Here is a 21,347-nt window from a genome sequence, read left to right as displayed (position 1 = left end):
TGGTTGGGATGTCTCCGGGACGCTCTCCGATGTCGTATGTCTCGTCTCTCAGTTACTCTGTGTCCCCCTATCCCAGGATGTCCCCTCGGAAACCATGAGGGAGATAGAGGGATCCCTCCACCAGGGACAGACCATCACCTCACTCCTACAGGTGAACCTCAAATTTATTACTAACCTCTTCTAGTGGAAGATTCTGATTCAGAGGAACCCCTAAAATCATTTCCATTGAGGAAGATAGAGGGTTCCTTCCACCAGGAACACAAATATCCATTTCCTGACCTTCCTACTCCAGAGGGACCCCTAAATGTATTTTATGGTCCATTGTGGGAGGCAGAAATCTCTTGTCGGGTCAGCAGGATAACCCCGCCCACAACCATCATACTTCAGTTTTGTTAGTGTTCTCAGGGGGAGGAGGGGGCGTGTTCTCTTCTTGGAAGTCTTTCCATCAGCCAACGACGTAGATTCTTTCCAAATGTATTGAAATCCTGGATGGGTTCTTTACTTAGCCAAGAAATGATGAATTCACATACATGGGAGATTCATGCCGTATATATGGAATCCTGGAAGTCTCCCCAGATGGTGAAGAGGTAATGCTCGGCTCATGCAGGATATATGGAATCCTGGAAGTCTCCCCAGATGGTGAAGAGGTAATGCTCGGCTCCTGCCGTATATATGGAATCCTGGAAGTCTCCCCAGATGGTGAAGGAGTAATGCTCGGCTCATGCAGGATATATGGAATCCTGGAAGTCTCCCCAGATGGTGAAGGGGTAATGCTCGGCTCATCCCGGATATATGGAATCCTGGAAGTCTTCCCAGATGATGAAGGGGTAATGCTCGGCTCATGCAGGATATATGGAATCCTGGAAGTCTCCCCAGATGGTGAAGGGGTAATGCTCGGCTCCTGCCGGACATATGGAATCCTGGAAGTCTCCCCAGATGGTGAAGGAGTAATGCTCGGCTCCTGCCGGACATATGGAATCCTGGAAGTCTCCCCAGATGGTGAAGAGGTAATGCTCGGCTCATCCCGGATATATGGAATCCTGGAAGTCTCCCCAGATGGTGAAGGAGCAATCCTCGGCTCATCCCGGATATATGGAATCCTGGAAGTCTCCGCAGATGGTGAAGGGGTAATGCTCGGCTCATGCAGGATATATGGAATCCTGGAAGTCTCCCCAGATGGTGAAGAGGTAATGCTCGGCTCCTGCAGGATATATGGAATCCTGGAAGTCTCCCCAGATGGTGAAGAGGTAATGCTCGGCTCCTGCAGGATATATGGAATCCTGGAAGTCTCCCCAGATGGTGAAGGGGTAATCCTCGGCTCATCCCGGATATATGGAATCCTGGAAGTCTCTCCAGATGTGAAGATGTTTTCCCACTTTTCCACCAGTGCAGTTGATGTCTCCCATCTTCCAGTTACCACTGGACTCCAGTATTCCGGTCAGGTCTTAATAGTTCTTTGATACTACTAAATGGAGGTATGATGGTTGTGGGCGGGGTAATTGATACTACTAAATGGAGGTATGATGGTTGTGGGCGGGGTAATTGATACTACTAAATGGAGGTATGATGGTTGTGGGCGGGGTAATTGATACTACTAAATGGAGGTATGATGGTTGTGGGCGGGGTTATCCTGCTGACCGTTCATTGGCGTGTCCCTCAATAGACTTAGAAAACGATTTTATGGGAAGTGTAACATTCTATTTTAGTACCATAAATATTCCCCGTACATTGGTGGTCAGGAGGAAGAGTGTGGCCCTTACAAATATCTGAAAAGATGAATTGGCGCCATGCTGCTGGCTGTCTCGTGTGGTGTTGGCCCTGGAACTACGATGGCTCCATCAATTGGGGGGTCAATCAGCCACAGCTAAAGGAACCCCTAGCAACCTATAGAGGAACCCTGGTTGGGAATGGCTGGTCTATACCCTCCCCTATCTGCAGATGCTCTCCTAGTTAGATGATAATTCGGGGAGGTTATGTGCTCCTCATGAATGTATTGATTGTTGTATCTGTTCTATTGCTGGTACTCTCCTAGTACATGTGACCTTTCCGTGTATCCAGCACATGCGTTGGGAATATGGTGCTAACTGACAGGATTGATTGTAGGGAATGTTGTGGACCCTCCTGACAATGGTGGAGCTCCTTCTCATGTCTGTTGGTTTTGTCCTTTCCAGGCGTGCACTAGACTCCCTGCAGACTTAGTGGAGATGCCATTGTGTCTGATTTGCCGGTTGGTGCTCATGGAGAAGGCTTTTCTCTCAGAATTTACCCTCCATGTCTTGTCTTCAAATGATACCACCTCCTGGTTGGGCCGTGCCCTGCACTCAGGACTGGACAATGTCATCATTCAGCTTCTCACCCTCTTGAGTCATCTGATCCGCGCCTCTCCGGCCAACCTCCCCATCGTGGAAACCATGCTAGAAGACTGGGACACCCTTCTGTGCCAACTCCTCCAGACCCCGCAGATTGAGTTGAGGACAGCAACCTGTACCCTGGTTGGTAATCTGGCCCGTCATGGTCAATCTCTATCAGCAACCCTTGTAGATAAACTGCTGGACTGCCTGTCTGACAGAGACACTCGAGTGAGGAGATCTGCGGCCTTCGCTGTGGGAAACTGCGCCTTCCACAAGTCCTGTGCCGAAGGCTCCTGGGTATCAGCGGCCACCACTAAATTCCTCACTTTACTAAAAGATCCTCAGGCCAGAACCCGGGTTCATGCAGCCAATGCCCTTGGGAACCTTGGCACTGCCTCCACAGAAAGAGGAAGTCCTCATCTGCTCACCCGTAAGGTGCCACAGCTCCTCCTCCACTCAGCGTGTACAGACCAGGAGGAACCTGTCCGACTGGCCTCCATTATTGCTCTACGGAGCCTCAGTGGCATCCCCGATGTGCGCCAGGTAACTGTCCTTCTCCCATGTGCGCCAGGTAACTGTCCTTCTCCCATGTGCGCCAGGTAACTGTCCTTCTCCCATGTGCGCCAGGTAACTGTCCTTCTCCCATGTGCGCCAGGTAACTGTCCTTCTCCCATGTGCGCCAGGTAACTGTCTTTACCTCCTCCAAACTGACCTTTCTCTTGTCACCCCTTCGAACAGACTGAGGTCTGTTCCGTCAGCCCTCGCGCCGGTCCGACCTCTGTTCCGTCAGCCCTCGCGCCGGTCCGACCTCTGTTCCGTCAGCCCTCGCGCCGGTCCGACCTCTGTTCCGTCAGCCCTCGCGCCGGTCCGACCTCTGTTCCGTCAGCCCTCGCGCCGGTCCGACCTCTGTTCCGTCAGCCCTCGCGCCGGTCCGACCTCTGTTCCGTCAGCCCTCGCGCCGGTCCGACCTCTGTTCCGTCAGCCCTCGCGCCGGTCCGACCTCTGTTCCGTCAGCCCTCGCGCCGGTCCGACCTCTGTTCCGTCAGCCCTCGCGCCGGTCCGACCTCTGTTCCGTCAGCCCTCGCGCCGGTCCGACCTCTGTGCCGTCAGCCCTCGCGCCGGTCCGACCTCTGTGCCGTCAGCCCTCGCGCCGGTCCGACCTCTGTGCCGTCAGCCCTCGCGCCGGTCCGACCTCTGTGCCGTCAGCCCTCGCGCCGGTCCGACCTCTGTTCCGTCAGCCCTCGCGCCGGTCCGACCTCTGTTCCGTCAGCCCTCGCGCCGGTCCGACCTCTGTTCCGTCAGCCCTCGCGCCGGTCCGACCTCTGTTCCGTCAGCCCTCGCGCCGGTCCGACCTCTGTTCCGTCAGCCCTCGCGCCGGTCCGACCTCTGTGCCGTCAGCCCTCGCGCCGGTCCGACCTCTGTGCCGTCAGCCCTCGGGCCGGTCCGACCTCTGTGCCGTCAGCCCTCGGGCTGGCCTGTCCTTTCACACAGGTCGATAATTTTTTTTTTTTTTCCTGTTTTGTTTCCAGCATTTGGTGGCTCTCAATGCTGAAGAGAAACTGTCAGCATCTCTGACCTGTGAAGGGAAGAGGCCGTCGCCCAGAAGAGTTCCTTTGTCCCATCATTGTAGAAGATTGCTCCACCAACTGACATCCCAGAGCGCCTGAATTCCATTCCGTGTTGTATGTGGGATTCGGGATCAGGGTCTGTGAATGTTGGAGTCTGATCCATATTGCATGTGTGACGCTGCTCGGGTCAGATCCGTTCCGTGTGTTTCAGGATCCGTTCCGTGTTGTGTGTGTTTCAGGATCCGTTCCGTGTTGTGTGTGTTTCAGGATCCGTTCCGTGTTGTGTGCGTTTTTGTCCTCCAGAGGAGTTGTACATTTTGGTTCTCAATTTTTTTTTTTTTAAGATAATTTTGTATAAATTAAATATTTTTGGCCAATAAAGAGCTCTGTTGTTGGGTGAAATGATATTGTTAGGGTACCGTGCATCGGCATAATGTGTATGCAGCAGCCATTCCTCCTTCACAATCCTCAGCAGGAAGATCCTGTATCGGCCCACCTACTCCGCTCCTCCGAGACACTCCTCCATCGGCTCACCTACTCTGCTCCTCCATGACACTCCTCAGCAGGAAGACGCTCTATTGGCCTACCTACTCCGCTCCTCCGAGACACTCCTCCTCAGCAGGAAGACGCTCTATTGGCCTACCTACTCTGCTCCTCCATGACACTCCTCAGCAGCAAGACGCTCTATTGGCCTACCTACCCCGCTCCTCCATGACACTCCTCAGCAGGAAGATCCTCTATTAGCCCACCTACTCTGCTCCTCCATGACACTCCTCAGCAATAAGATCCTGTATCGGCCCACCTACCCCGCTCCTCCATGACACTCCTCAGCAATAAGATCCTGTATCGGCCCACATACCCCGCTCCTCCATGACACTCCTCAGCAGGAAGATCCTCTATCGGCCCACCTACCTTGCTCCTCCCTGACACTCCTCAGGAGGAAGATCCTCTATCAGCCCACCTACTCCGCTCCTCCATGACACTCCTCAGCAGCAAGACGCTCTATTGGCCCACCTACCCTGCTCTTCCATGACATTCCTCAGCAGGAAGATACTCTGTTGGCCCACCTACCCTGCTCTTCCATGACACTCCTCAGCAGGAAGATGCTCATTTGGCCCACCTACCCCGCTCCTCCATGACACTCCTCAGCAATAAGATCCTCTATCGGCCCACCTACTCCGCTCCATCATGACACTCCTCAGCAAGAAGATCATCTGTCTGCCCACCTACTCCGCTCCTCCATGACACTCCTCAGCAGCAAGACGCTCTATTGGCCTACCTACTCCGCTCCTCCATGACACTCCTCAGCAGGAAGATGCTCATTTGGTCCACCTACCCCGCTCTTCCATGACACTCCTCAGCAATAAGATCCTGTATCAGCCCACCTACTCCGCTCCTCCATGACACTCCTCAGCAGCAAGATCCTCTATCTGCCCACCTACCCCGCTCCTCCATGACACTCCTCAGCAATAAGATCCTCTTATCGGCCCACCTACTCTGCTCCTCCATGACACTCCTCAGCAGCAAGATCCTCTGTCTGCCCACCTACTCCGCTCCTCTATGACACTCCTTAGGAAGATAATTTATCAGCCCACCTACCTTCAGCAGAGAGCTGAGGTGAGGCCCAATTAAAGAGACATCCTGCTCAGGAAGGAAGGGAACACTCTGGAAAGGTGCCCCAAATATTTATCAACTCCCAAACTATACTTCTAAACAAGGATCTCAGGGATTGGTTAGATCAGGAAGGAACCTCCTTTGCAGGAGTCTAGGGAAGACCTGGTCACAACCTACCATCAACACACTGCATTTTGGTAAGGCCATGGAAATAGGGCCAGGTCCCTACAGGCTTGCCTAAACAACCCATTCATTTATATCCTGTTAGGTAGATCCTCACACTACTTAGAGAAGATTGTACCAATCAGACCATAGCTTGTAGCCATCTTACAGAAGATTGAGCTGTGTGTGTGGTCAGCTTTAGTCGTGTCATGGTGATTGTGGAGGCCGGGTGGCACAGATCTTGGTGGTCAGCAGGAATCATGGCAATGTCCTGACAATATGAAGACCAATGGGGATTGGCTAATGAGAAGCCAGGCCTGCTCTGTTCTGACAATAAGTTAATGGTCACGGCCTGTTAAGCCGAAGTCCCAGATATTAGAACCAGAGAAAGAGACGAGAGCAGGAAAGGTGAGAGCCGGGAGGAAGAGACACAATGACCACCATTCCACCCAGCAACCAGTCCCTACCTGATTCCAAGGACTCGGCCACCATCAGTAACCCCGCAGACATTGGGGTGATTGTGACCTATTTCATCATCGTCATAGGAGTCGGCCTGTGGGTGAGTGAACATTCTACGCTACTGCTTAGGGAGGCTTCATTCCCCTCACCGAGGTTTGGGGGTGTTCTGCTCTGTCCAGTCGTTGGTTTCCATCCACATGGGTGTCACAAGTAATGCAGAGCTCCGCCCACTCAGACATGGGAAAGGAATCTCGGCGCGGTCCCTATATTCAGTGTAGGCAGAGATGCCATCCCATGGCTCAGGTGCTCAACATGTTTCTCTCACTGGGGGCTCATCCCACAAGGAGAACATCCGGCACCAAAGACAATGGAATGTCAGAGAGGGAGACCATTGTGTGCATCATTGTACGTCATCCCATTAATGGTGGAGCGTATTCCTCACTGATGGCGGAGTATATGGGGGGAGAGTATTCCTCATTGATGGCGGAGTATACGGGGGGAATGTATTCCTGATTGATGGTGGAGTATACGGGGGGAGCGTATTCCTCATTCATGGTGGAGTATACGGTGGAACGTGTTCCTCATTGATGGTGGAGTATACGGGGGGAGCGTATTCCTCATTCATGGTGGAGTATACGGTGGAATGTATTCCTCATTGATGGCGGAGTATACGGTGGAATGTGTTCCTCACTGATGGCAGAGTATACGGGGGGAATGTATTCCTCATTCATGGTGGAGTATACGGGGGGAATGTATTCCTGATTGATGGTGGAGTATACGGGGGGAGCGTATTCCTCATTCATGGTGGAGTATACGGGGGGAGCGTATTCCTCATTCATGGTGGAGTATACGGGGGGAGCGTATTCCTCATTCATGGTGGAGTATACGGGGGGAGCGTATTCCTCATTGATGGCGGAGTATACGGGGGGAGCGTATTCCTCATTCATGGTGGAGTATACGGGGGGAATGTATTCCTGATTGATGGTGGAGTATACGGGGGGAGCGTATTCCTCATTGATGGTGGAGTATACGGTGGAACGTGTTCCTCATTGATGGTGGAGTATACGGGGGGAATGTATTCCTGATTGATGGTGGAGTATACGGGGGGAGAGTATTCCTCATTGATGGCGGAGTATACGGGGGGAGAGTATTCCTCATTGATGGCGGAGTATACGGTGGAACGTGTTCCTCATTGATGGCGGAGTATACGGGGGGAGCATGTTCCTCATTGATGGCGGAGTATACGGGGGGAGCGTATTCCTCATTGATAGCGGAGTATACGGGGGAGCGTATTCCTCATTGATGGCGGAGTATACGGGGGGAGCGTATTCCTCATTGATGGCGGAGTATACGGGGGGAGCGTATTCCTGATTGATGGCGGAGTATACGGGGGGAACGTAGTCCTCATTGATGGCGGAGTATACGGGGGGAATGTATTCCTCATTGATGGCGGAGTATACGGGGGGAATGTATTCCTCATTCATGGTGGAGTATACGGGGGGAACGTGTTCCTCATTGATAGCGGAGTATACGGGGGGAATGTATTCCTCATTGATGGCGGAGTATACGGGGGGAACGTAGTCCTCATTGATGGCGGAGTATACGGGGGGAACGTAGTCCTCATTGATGGCGGAGTATACGGGGGGAATGTAGTCCTCATTGATGGCGGAGTATACGGGGGGAGCGTGTTCCTCATTGATGGCGGAGTATACGGGGGGAGCGTGTTCCTCATTGATGGCGGAGTATACGGGGGGAGAGTATTCCTCATTGATGGAGTATACGGGGGGAGCGTGTATACAGGGTAGGGTGGAGTATATAGGAGTGTATACAGTTTAGGGCGGAGTGTATAGAAATATACACAGGGTAGGGCGGAGTGCTCCCTGCTGACAGTTGTTGGGTTCTGATTGTTCCTGGCCATTAGGTGGAGCCCTCCTCGGGGCGATGCTCTACGTATTCTGTGAGGGCCAATATATCAAAGTGAGATCATCAGCAGTGTTCTGGATGAGGCCAGATGATCCGCAGAGCGTTGCGCGGGGGCCAGATGATCCGCAGAGCGTTGCGCGGGGGCCAGATGATCCGCAGAGCGTTGCGCGGGGGCGAGATGATGCGCGGGGTGAGATGATCCGCAGAGCGTTACACGGGGCGAGATGATGCGCGGGGCGAGATGATCCGCAGAGCGTTGCGCGGGGCGAGATGATCCGCAGAGCGTTGCGCAGGGGCCAGATGATCCGCAGAGCGTTGCGCAGGGGCCAGATGATCCGCAGAGCGTTGCGCGGAGGCGAGATGATCCGCAGAGCGTTGCGCGGGGGCGAGATGATCCGCAGAGCGTTGCGCGGGGGCGAGATGATCCGCAGAGCGTTGCGCGGGGGCGAGATGATCCGCAGAGCGTTGCGCGGGGTGAGATGATCCGCAGAGCGTTGCGCGGGGGCGAGATGATCCGCAGAGCGTTGCGCGGGGGCGAGATGATGCGCGGGGTGAGATGATCCGCAGAGCGTTACACGGGGCGAGATGATGCGCGGGGCGAGATGATCCGCAGAGCGTTGCGCAGGGGCCAGATGATCCGCAGAGCGTTGCGCGGGGGCGAGATGATCCGCAGAGCGTTGCGCGGGGCGAGATGATCCGCAGAGCGTTGCGCGGGGGCCAGATGATCCGCAGAGCGTTGCGCGGGGGCCAGATGATCCGCAGAGCGTTGCGCGGGGGCCAGATGATCCGCAGAGCGTTGCGCGGGGGCCAGATGATCCGCAGAGCGTTGCGCGGGGGCCAGATGATCCGCAGAGCGTTGCGCGGGGGCCAGATGATCCGCAGAGCGTTGCGCGGGGTGAGATGATCCGCAGAGCGTTGCGCGGGGGCGAGATGATCCGCAGAGCGTTGCGCGGGGGCGAGATGATGCGCGGGGTGAGATGATCCGCAGAGCGTTACACGGGGCGAGATGATGCGCGGGGCGAGATGATCCGCAGAGCATTGCGCAGGGGCCAGATGATCCGCAGAGCGTTGCGCGGGGGCGAGATGATCCGCAGAGCGTTGCGCGGGGGCCAGATGATCCGCAGAGCGTTGCGCGGGGGCCAGATGATCCGCAGAGCGTTGCGCGGGGGCCAGATGATCCGCAGAGCGTTGCGCGGGGGCCAGATGATCCGCAGAGCGTTGCGCGGGGGCCAGATGATCCGCAGAGCGTTGCGCGGGGGCCAGATGATCCGCAGAGCGTTGCGCGGGGGCCAGATGATCCGCAGAGCGTTGCGCGGGGGCGAGATGATCCGCAGAGCGTTGCGCGGGGGCGAGATGATGCGCGGGGTGAGATGATCCGCAGAGCGTTACACGGGGCGAGATGATGCGCGGGGCGAGATGATCCGCAGAGCGTTGCGCGGGGCGAGATGATCCGCAGAGCGTTGCGCAGGGGCCAGATGATCCGCAGAGCGTTGCGCGGAGGCGAGATGATCCGCAGAGCGTTGCGCGGGGGCGAGATGATCCGCAGAGCGTTGCGCGGGGGCGAGATGATCCGCAGAGCGTTGCGCGGGGTGAGATGATCCGCAGAGCGTTGCGCGGGGGCGAGATGATGCGCGGGGTGAGATGATCCGCAGAGCGTTACACGGGGCGAGATGATGCGCGGGGCGAGATGATCCGCAGAGCGTTGCGCGGGGCGAGATGATCCGCAGAGCGTTGCGCAGGGGCCAGATGATCCGCAGAGCGTTGCGCGGAGGCGAGATGATCCGCAGAGCGTTGCGCGGGGGCGAGATGATCCGCAGAGCGTTGCGCGGGGGCGAGATGATCTGCAGAGCGTTGCGCGGGGGCGAGATGATCTGCAGAGCGTTGCGCGGGGGCGAGATGATGCGCGGGGCGAGATGATCCGCAGAGCGTTGCGCGGGGCCAGATGATCCGCAGAGCGTTGCGCGGGGGCCAGATGATCCGCAGAGCGTTGCGCGGGGGCCAGATGATCCGCAGAGCGTTGCGCGGGGGCCAGATGATCCGCAGAGCGTTGCGCGGGGGCCAGATGATCCGCAGAGCGTTGCGCGGGGCGAGATGATGTGCGGGGCGAGATGATCCGCAGAGCGTTGCGCGGAGGCGAGATGATCCGCAGAGCGTTGCGCGGGGCGAGATGATCCGCAGAGCGTTGCGCGGGGCGAGATGATCCGCAGAGCGTTACACGGGGCGAGATGATGCGCGGGGTGAGATGATCCGCAGAGCGTTACACGGGGCGAGATGATGCGCGGGGCGAGATGATCCGCAGAGCGTTGCGCGGGGCGAGATGATCTGCAGAGCGTTGCGCAGGGGCCAGATGATCCGCAGAGCGTTGCGCGGGAGCGAGATGATCCGCAGAGCGTTGCGCGGGGGCCAGATGATCCGCAGAGCGTTGCGCGGGGGCCAGATGATCCGCAGAGCGTTGCGCGGGGGCCAGATGATCCGCAGAGCGTTGCGCGGGGGCCAGATGATCCGCAGAGCGTTGCGCGGGGGCCAGATGATCCGCAGAGCGTTGCGCGGGGCGAGATGATGTGCGGGGCGAGATGATCCGCAGAGCGTTGCGCGGAGGCGAGATGATCCGCAGAGCGTTGCGCGGGGCGAGATGATCCGCAGAGCGTTGCGCGGGGCGAGATGATCCGCAGAGCGTTGCGCGGGGCGAGATGATCCGCAGAGCGTTGCGCGGGGCGAGATGATGTGCGGGGCGAGATGATCCGCAGAGCGTTGCGCGGAGGCGAGATGATCCGCAGAGCGTTGCGCGGAGGCGAGATGATCCGCAGAGCGTTGCGCGGAGGCGAGATGATCCGCAGAGCGTTGCGCGGGGCGAGATGATCCGCAGAGCGTTGCGCGGGGCGAGATGATCCGCAGAGCGTTGCGCGGGGCGAGATGATCCGCAGAGCGTTGCGCGGGGCGAGATGATGTGCGGGGCGAGATGATCCGCAGAGCGTTGCGCGGGGCGAGATGATCCGCAGAGCGTTGCGCGGGGCGAGATGATCCGCAGAGCGTTGCACGGGGTGAGATGCTTGGCTGGTTTGGTAACTAATGATGTTTTACATGGAGAAGGAATTTGCTTAATTTGTGTAAATTTCAGCTGGTCGGCGATTCGGTCCGATAATCAGGAAGAATCCGGAGCCGAGAGATGAACTCTGACCCCCCTCATGTCACCGACACCAGAAATCAAAGTGTTAATAGATTTATTATCAATTAACAAAATGGAAAGTAAATGAAGAGAAATCCAATCAATATTTGGGGTGACCCCTCTCCTCCCATATCCTGTGATCAGTGTTGGGGTGACCCCCCTCCCCCATGACCAGTATTGGCCCTGATCTCCCCATCATGGAGTCCTTCTGTCTCTTCATGTCAGTCCAGACAGACTCCATGGTGGGGAGATCAGGGCTCTGTGGGGGCCAAACCATCATTTCCAGGGCCCCTTGTTCTTTCCACTGTATATACCCCGCCCCTCCCCTCCATATACCCCTCCGTATACACTCACCAGCCACTTTATTAGGTCCACCTTGCTAGTACCAAGAATATCTCCCCCCCCCCACCATGACACCCCCACCACCAGCCTGAACCATTGATACAAGGCAGGATGGATCCCCCACACCATGACACCCCCACCACCAGCCTGAACCATTGATACAAGGCAGGATGGATCCCCCACACCATGACACCACCACCATCAGCCTGAACCATTGATACAAGGCAGGATGGATCCCCCACACCATGACACCCCCACCACCAGCCTGAACCATTGATACAAGGCAGGATGGATCCCCCACACCATGACACCCCCACCACCAGCCTGAACCATTGATACAAGGCAGGATGGATCCCCCACACCATGACACCCCCACCACCAGCCTGAACCATTGATACAAGGCAGGATGGATCCCCCACACCATGACACCACCACCATCAGCCTGAACCATTGATACAAGGCAGGATGGATCCCCCACACCATGACACCACCACCACCAGCCTGAACCGATGATACAAGGCAGGATGGATCCCCCACACCATGACATCACCACCACCAGCCTGAACCATTGATACAAGGCAGGATGGATCCCCCACACCATGACACCACCACCACCAGCCTGAACCGATGATACAAGGCAGGATGGATCCCCCACACCATGACACCACCACCACCAGCCTGAACCATTGATACAAGGCAGGATGGATCCACCACACCATGACACCACCACCACCAGCCTGAACCATTGATACAAGGCAGGATGGATCCCCCACACCATGACACCACCACCACCAGCCTGAACCGATGATACAAGGCAGGATGGATCCATCACACCATGACACCACCTCCAGCCTGGACCATTGATACAAGGCAGGATGGATCCATCACACCATGACACCACCTCCAGCCTGGACCATTGATACAAGGCAAGATGGATCCCCCACACCATGACACCACCACCAGCCTGAACCATGGATACAAGGCAGGATGGATCCCCCACACCATGACACCACCACCACCAGCCTGAACCATTGATACAAGGCAGGATGGATCCCCCCCACCATGACACCACCACCACCAGCCTGAACCGATGATACAAGGCAGGATGGATCCCCCACACCATGACACCACCACCACCAGCCTGAACCAATGATACAAGGCAGGATGGATCCACCACACCATGACACCACCAGCCTGAACCATTGATACAAGGCAGGATGGATCCCCCACACCATGACACTACCAGCCTGAACCGATGATACAAGGCAGGATGGATCCCCCACACCATGACACCACCACCACCAGCCTGAACCATTGATACAAGGCAGGATGGATCCACCACACCATGACACCACCACCAGCCTGAACCATTGATACAAGGCAGGATGGATCCACCACACCATGACACCACCACCAGCCTGAACCATTGATACAAGGCAGGATGGATCCCCCACACCATGACACCACCACCAGCCTGAACCATTGATACAAGGCAGGATGGATCCCCCACACCATGACACCACCACCACCAGCCTGAACCATTGATACAAGGCAGGATGGATCCACCACACCATGACACCACCACCAGCCTGAACCATTGATACAAGGCAGGATGGATCCCCCACACCATGACACCACCACCACCAGCCTGAACCATTGATACAAGGCAGGATGGATCCCCCACACCATGACACCACCACCACCAGCCTGAACCATTGATACAAGGCAGGATGGATCCCCCACACCATGACACCACCACCAGCCTGAACCGTTGATACAAGGCAGGATGGATCCATGCTTTCATGTTGTTTACACCAAATTCTGACCCCACCATCTGAATGTCGCAGCACCCAGTCTGCCCATTCTCCTCTGACCTATGACCCCAACAAGGCATTTTCCTCCACACAACTGCCACTCGCTGGATATTTTCTCCTTTTCGGACCATTCGCTGTAAAGATGGTTGTGCGGGAAAATCCCAGGAGATCAGCAGTTTGTAAAAATGCTCAAACCGGCCCATCTGGCACCAAGAACCATGCTACGTTCAAAGGCACTTCAATCCCCTTTCTTCCCCATTCTGATGCTCGGTTTGTGGTAAATAGCATAAAAACGAGCGCTGGATCTGACAGATTCAAGCCGCTAGCATAAAGGTAAACCTCGTATAACCTCTTCATAGAAAATAAAATAAAGCAAAAAAATGCAGCGCTTGAGTGTATAGTAAGGAGAATTCACATATCCAGAACAGAAATGGAAGGAAATACATTAGAGGTATGACAGGCCCCAGGTGTAACGTACAGAAATGAGTGTAAACAGTGGTCGGGTAAGTAATAAAGATTCATCCGACCAATCGAAGTGCATATAGTGGATGTTAGAGTCATTAGATCTGGGGGTACATCCGAGTGCCAATCAAATCCGTGACTTCTGTGATAGGAGAATAGCTGATAAGTGCACTAACCAGATAGCGCGTTGGAGTATACTGACCTACTCCTGGTCACAGCCCAATGGTCCTCAGCGTAGAGCCCTCAGGAACAACTGTGCCCACTCTTGCCGTTCTCCTACCACCAAGGGGAGTCTTGCCGTTCTCCTACCACCAAGGGGAGTCTTGCCGTTCTCCTACCACCAAGGGGAGTCTTGCCGTTCTCCTACCACCAAGGGGAGTCTTGCCGTTCTCCTACCACCAAGGGGAGTCTTGCCGTTCTCCTACCACCAAGGGGAGTCTTGCCGTTCTCCTACCACCAAGGGGAGTCTTGCCGTTCTCCTACCACCAAGGGGAGTCTTGCCGTTCTCCTACCACCAAGGGGAGTCTTGCCGTTCTCCTACCACCAAGGGGAGTCTTGCCGTTCTCCTACCACCAAGGGGAGTCTTGCCGTTCTCCTACCACCAAGGGGAGTGCGCCTCCTTACAGTAACACGAATGTGCCTTATATCCTCTATCGCCAGGGGTGGTGCGCTTACATATCAGGAGATCACTTTAGGGACTCAGCAAAAGACCCAAAAGAGAGAAATCTTGATAGTGTAGTATTTTTATTCAAGAGATTGGTAAAAACAGGTCGCACACTTACATAGTAATATCCAAAGAAGCTGATTCACAGAATCCAAAAAGATGGCCGACAGTCAGATGCATGGACCATGTAGGTAACAAGTGGTATGAGAGGTATCCATATCCCTAACGCGTTTCGTGACATTATCAAAGGGAATCACATTGAGTTGTTCCTGAGGGCTCTACGCTGAGGACCATTGGGCTGTGACCAGGAGTAGGTCAGTATACTCCTATCTGGTTAGTGCATTTTACGGCTATTCTCCTATCACAGAAGTCACGGATTTGATTGGCACTCGGATGTACCCCCAGATCTAATGACTCTAACATCCACTATATGCACTTCGATTGGTCGGATGAATCTTTATTACTTACCCGACCACTGTTTACATTCATTTATGTACGTTACACCTGGTGCCTGTCATACCTCTAATGTATTTCCTTCATTTCTGTTGTGCTTGGTTTGACCACATCTAGATGCCATGTGACTGAGTTGCTGCCATGTGATTGGCTGATTAGCAATTTGTGTTACTGAGCCATTGAACAGGCAGACATAATAAAGTTTCCAGTGAGTATAGTTCTCAAATGACATTGGCTGGATGTTGGGGGTGGTTGTCCTGTTGCAGAATACATTTTGGGGCCGATCACACACCCACTGATGGTGTGGATGATGGAGAAGTATCTGCCTGAATTTCTCAGCATTGGGGACACCATTGATCCCGGCCAAAACTCCAACTCCATTTGCAGAAATGGAGCCCCAAACATGCAAGGAACCTCCACCATGCTTCACAGTTGGCTGCAGACACTCATTGTACTGTCCTCCAGCCTTTCCTCAACAAACTGCCTCCTGCTACATCCAAATATTTCACATTTTACTCCTCAGTCCAGAGCCCCCGCTGCCATTTTTCTGCCCCCACCCTCAGTTCCTGTGGTTTCCTGCATAGTTTCCATGTTGGAGGCTTTTTTGCGGCTGTTCTTGGAAGCGTCCTCCTCCTACATCATCTATAAAACCAAATACCCCTCCCCCAAGAGAGCGCCCTCCTCCTACAAAACCTATATAACCAAATACCCCTCCCCCAAGAGAGCGCCCTCCTCCTACGAAACCTGTATATCCAAATACCCCTTCCCCAAGAGAGCGCCCTCCTCCTACGAAACCTATCTATCCAAATACCCCTCCCCCAAGAGAGCGCCCTCCTCCTACGAAACCTGTATATCCAAATACCCCTTCCCCAAGAGAGCGCCCTCCTCCTACGAAACCTGTATATCCAAATACCCCTCCCCCAAGAGCGCGCCCTCCTCCTACATCATCTATATATCCAAATACCCCTTCCCCAAAAGCATGCCCTCCTCCTACGAAACCTATCTATCCAAATACCCCTCCCCCCAAGAGAGCGCCCTCCTCCTACGAAACCTATCTATCCAAATACCCCTCCCCCAAGAGCGCACCCTCCTCCTACGACACCTATATATCCAAATACCCCTCCCCCAAGAGCGCGCCCTCCTCCTACGAAACCTATCTATCCAAATACCCCTCCCCCCAAGAGAGCGCCCTCCTCCTACGAAACCTATCTATCCAAATACCCCTCCCCCAAGAGCGCACCCTCCTCCTACATCATCTATATATCCAAATACCCCTCCCCCAAGAGAGCGCCCTCCTCCTACGAAACCTATCTATCCAAATACCCCTCCCCCCAAGAGAGCGCCCTCCTCCTACGAAACCTATATATCCAAATACCCCTCCCCCAAGAGCGCGCCCTCCTCCTACATCATCTATATATCCAAATACCCCTCCCCCAAGAGAGCACCCTCCTCCTACATCATCTATATATCCAAATACCCCTCCCCCAAGAGCGCGCCCTCCTCCTACATCATCTATATATCCAAATACCCCTCCCCCAAGAGCGCGCCCTCCTCCTACATCATCTATATATCCAAATACCCCTCCCCCAAGAGCGCGCCCTCCTCCTACGACACCTATATATCCAAATACCCCTCCCCCAAGAGAGCGTCCTCCTCCTACGAAACCTATCTATCCAAATACCCCTCCCCCAAGAGAGCGCCCTCCTCCTACATCATCTATAAAACCAAATACCCCTCCCCAAAGAGAGCGCCCTCCTCCTACGTCACCTATATATCCAAATACCCCTCCCCCAAGAGAGCGCCCTCCTCCTACGACACCTATATATCCAAATACCCCTCCCCCCAAGAGAGCGCCCTCCTCCTACGACACCTATATATCCAAATACCCCTCCCCCAAGAGAGCGCCCTCCTCCTACGACACCTATATGTCCAAATATTCCCTCCCCCGAGGGAGCGTCTTTCTCCTGCATCATCTATATATCCAAATACCCCTCCCCCAAGAGCGCGCCCTCCTCCTACGACACCTATATATCCAAATACCCCTCCCCCAAGAGAGCATCCTCCTCCTACGAAACCTATATCTCCAAATACCCCTCCCCCAAGAGAGAAACATTTGGACAAATGTTTCAGCAGTCTCATGTTTATTTCTTTAGTTTCTATCGGTGACACAAAAAAGTGAAGAAACAAAAAGCCAAATCTAACATTTCACATAAAACCCCCAAAATGGACTGGACAGATTTATTGGCACCCTCCATGTAATATTTGGTAGAGCACCCCTTGGAAGCAATCCCTGAAATCAATGGCTTCCTGTCACCATCAATGAGTTTCCTCCACTTCTCTCCTGGAATTTTGGATCGCTCTTCTTCCTCCAACTGCTCCGGGTCCCTCAGATTGGAAGGTTCCTTTCCCCAACTGCTGCTCTGAGATCTCTCCACAGGAGCTCTATGGGATGGAGATCTGGACTCATTCCTGGCCAGTTCAGTCCTCTCCAGCACTTTGTCTGACACCATCTCTGGGGGCTTTGTGACGTGTGCTTTGGGTCATTGTCCTGCTGGAAGACCCATGACCTCTGATGGAGACCCAACTTTCTGACACCGGGCCCTACATTGCACCCCAGAATTCTTTGGTAGTCTTCAGATTTCATAATGCCATGTACACGGCCAAGACCTCCAGTGCCTGAAGCAACAAAGCCACCCCAAACCATCAGTGACCCCCCACCATGTGTGACTGGAGGGACTGTGACCCCCCCCACCACGTGTGACTGGAGGGACTGTGACCCCTCACCACGTGTGACTGGAGGGACTGTGACCCCCCCCCCACCATGTGTGACTGGAGGGACTGTGACCCCCCCCCCACCATGTGTGACTGGAGGGACTGTGACCCCCCCCCCCACCATGTGTGACTGGAGGGACTGTGACCCCCCCCACCATGTGTGACTGGAGGGACTGTGACCCCCCCCCCACCATGTGTGACTGGAGGGACTGTGACCCCCCCCACCATGTGTGACTGGAGGGACTGTGACCCCCCCCACCATGTGTGACTGGAGGGACTGTGACCCCCCCCACCATGTGTGACTGGAGGGACTGTGACCCCCCACCATGTGTGACTGGAGGGACTGTGGCCCCCCACCATGTGTGACTGGAGGGACTGTAACCTCCCCACCATGTGTGACTGGAGGGACTGTGACCCCCCACCATGTGTGACTGGAGGGACTGTGACCCCCCACCATGTGTGACTGGAGGGACTGTGACCCCCCCACCATGTGTGACTGGAGGGACCGGATTCTTTTCTGTAAAGGCCTCATTGCTTTTTCTGAAAACAGCAGAATGATGGACTTTACCAAAAAACATATTTTGTGTTGTCTGTCCCCAGCACATTCTTCCAAAAGGATTTTGGCTTCCTCAGGTCAGTTTTGGCAAACTCCAGTCTGGCTTCCAATATGTTTCTGTGTCAGCGGTGGGGTCCTCCTGGGTCTCCTCCCATATTTCTGTGTCATCGGTGGGGTCCTCCTGGGTCTCCTCCCGTATTTCTGTGTCAGCGGTGGGGTCCTCCTGGGTCTCCTCCCATATTTCTGTGTCAGCGGTGGGGTCCTCCTGGGTCTCCTCCCATATTTCTGTGTCAGCGGTGGGGTCCTCCTGGGTCTCCTCCCATATTTCTGTGTCAGCGGTGGGGTCCTGCTGGGTCTCCTCCCGTATTTCTGTGTCAGCGGTGGGGTCCTCCTGGGTCTCCCACCATATTTCTGTGTCAGCAGTTGGGTCCTCCTGGGTCTCCCACCATATTTCTGTGTCAGCGGTGGGGTCCTCCTCCCATATTTCTGTGTCAGCGGTGGGGTCCTCCTCCCATATTTCTGTGTCAGCGGTGGTGTCCTCCTGGGTCTCCTCCCATATTTCTGTGTCAGCGGTGGGGTCCTCCTGGGTCTCCTCCCATATTTCTGTGTCAGCGGTGGGGTCCTCCTGGGTCTCCTCCCATATTTCTGTGTCAGCAGTGGGGTCCTCCTGGGTCTCCTCCCGTATTTCTGTGTCAGCGGTGGGGTTCTCCTGGGTCTCCCACCATATTTCTGTGTCAGCGGTGGGGTCCTCCTGGGTCTCCTCCCGTATTTCTGTGTCAGCGGTGGGGTCCTCCTGGGTCTCCTCCCGTATTTCTGTGTCATCGGTGGGGTCCTCCTGGGTCTCCTCCCGTATTTCTGTGTCAGCGGTGGGGTCCTCCTGGGTCTCCTCCCGTATTTCTGTGTCAGCGGTGGGGTCCTCCTGGGTCTCCTCCCGTATTTCTGTGTCAGCGGTGGGGTCCTCCTGGGTCTCCTCCCGTATTTCTGTGTCAGCGGTGGGGTCCTCCTGCGTCTCCTCCCGTATTTCTGTGTCAGCGGTGGGGTCCTCCTGCGTCTCCTCCCGTATTTCTGTGTCAGCGGTGGGGTCCTCCTGCGTCTCCCACCATATTTCTGTGTCAGCGGTGGGGTCCTCCTGCGTCTCCTCCCATATTTCTGTGTCAGCGGTGGGGTCCTCCTGGGTCTCCTCCCATATTTCTGTGTCAGCGGTGGGGTCCTCCTGGGTCTCCTCCCATATTTCTGTGTCAGCGGTGGGGTCCTCCTGGGTCTCCTCCCATATTTCTGTGTCAGCGGTGGGGTCCTCCTGGGTCTCCTCCCATATTTCTGTGTCAGCGGTGGGGTCCTCCTGGGTCTCCTCCCGTATTTCTGTGTCAGCGGTGGGGTCCTCCTGGGTCTCCTCCCGTATTTCTGTGTCAGCGGTGGGGTCCTCCTGGGTCTCCTCCCGTATTTCTGTGTCAGCGGTGGGGTCCTCCTGGGTCTCCTCCCATATTTCTGTGTCAGTAGTGGGGTCCTCCTGGGTCTCCTCCCATATTTCTGTGTCAGCGGTGGGGTCCTCCTGGGTCTACTACCATATTTCTGTGTCAGCGGTGGGGTCCTCCTGGGTCTCCTCCCATATTTCTGTGTCAGCAGTGGGGTCCTCCTGGGTCTCCTCCCATATTTCTGTGTCAGCGGTGGGGTCCTCCTGGGTCTCCTCCCGTGTTTCTGTGTCAGCAGTGGGGTCCTCCTGGGTCTCCCACCATATTTCTGTGTCAGCAGTGGGGTCCTCCTGGGTCTCCCACCATATTTCTGTGTCAGCAGTTGGGTCCTCCTGGGTCTCCTCTCATAGTGTCCCTTTTTGGTAAAGTCCATCATTCTACGGTTTTCAGAAAAAGCAATGAGGCCTTTACAGAAAAGAATCCGGTCCCTCCAGTCACACATGGGGGGGGGGGTCACAGTCCCTCCAGTCACACATGGGGGGGGTCACAGTCCCTCCAGTCACACATGGTGGGGGGGGTCACAGTCCCTCCAGTCACACATGGTGGGGGGGGGGTCACAGTCCCTCCAGTCACACATGGTGGGGGGGGGGGGGTCACAGTCCCTCCAGTCACACATGGTGGGGGGGGTCACAGTCCCTCCAGTCACACATGGTGGGGGGGGGTCACAGTCCCTCCAGTCACACATGGTGGGGGGGTCACTGATGGTTTGGGGTGGCTGTGTTGCTTCAGGCACTGGAGGTCTTGGCCGTGTACATGGCATTATGAAATCTGAAGACTACCAAAGAATTCTGGGGTGCAATGTAGGGCCCGGTGTCAGAAAGTTGGGTCTCCATCAGAGGTCATGGGTCTTCCAGCAGGACAATGACCCAAAGCACACGTCACAAAGCCCCCAGAGATGGTGTCAGACAAAGCGCAGGAGAGGACTGGACTGGCCAGCAATGAGTCCAGATCTCCATCCCATAGAGCTCCTGTGGAGAGATCTCAGAGCAGCAGTTGGGGAAAGGAACCTTCCAATCTGAGGGACCCGGAGCAGTTGGAGGAAGAAGAGCGATCCAAAATTCCAGGAGAGAAGTGGAGGAAACTCATTGATGGTGACAGGAAGTCATTCATTTCAGGGATTGCTTCCAAGGGGTGCTCTACCAAATATTACATGGAGGGTGCCAATAATTTTGTCCAGTCCATTTTGGGGGTTTCGTGTGGAATGGGTCAGATTTGGCTTTTTGTTTCTCCACTTTGTTGTGTCACCGATACAAACAAAAGAAATAAACGTGAGACTGCCGAAACATTTGTCATTGCAGCAATTTTCTGGGGGAAGTAGTGCGTGTTTTGACAGAAATGCTGGGATGGGGGGGGGGGGTAATATTGGTGGCCATGACTGTATGTAGAGACCTTTCCTATATATTATCCACCAGAATATAATCCGACATCTCAGCCCTGTAGCCGACGTATACAAATGCTCCTCACACCTGAAATATGGACCTGTTAGTACATTGGATGTTCATCTATGAAAGGTTTCTGATTCTCTTGCAGTCCATGCGACGTGCTAATCGTGGAACGGTTGGCGGTTACTTT

The 21,347-nt window shown here is 55.1% G+C and overlaps 1 protein-coding gene across 1 annotated transcript in view; it reads left to right on the top strand.

The window, feature by feature from the left end:
* The window catches only part of LOC149431657 (serine/threonine-protein kinase 36-like), a 46,395-nt gene extending 42,093 nt beyond the window's left edge, over positions 1 to 4,302 (top strand). The window contains 3 exon segments of the mRNA XM_089665425.1: positions 1 to 151; positions 2,172 to 2,894; positions 3,881 to 4,302. The exon segment at positions 1 to 151 is cut by the window's left edge and continues 12 nt beyond it. Of these exon segments, the coding sequence (XP_089521551.1) occupies positions 1 to 151; positions 2,172 to 2,894; positions 3,881 to 4,018 (1,012 nt within the window). The 3' untranslated portion in view covers positions 4,019 to 4,302.
* Positions 4,303 to 21,347: the final 17,045 nt, after the last annotated feature.

The sequence above is a fragment of the Staurois parvus genome, unplaced genomic scaffold (assembly GCF_062004578.1).
Source record: "Staurois parvus isolate SC_StPar_1 unplaced genomic scaffold, SC_StPar_1.0 ptg002187l, whole genome shotgun sequence".
NCBI lineage: Eukaryota > Metazoa > Chordata > Amphibia > Anura > Ranidae > Staurois > Staurois parvus.
Note: the sequence above shows the minus strand (reverse complement) of the source record. Positions and strands in the feature narration are given on the sequence as shown.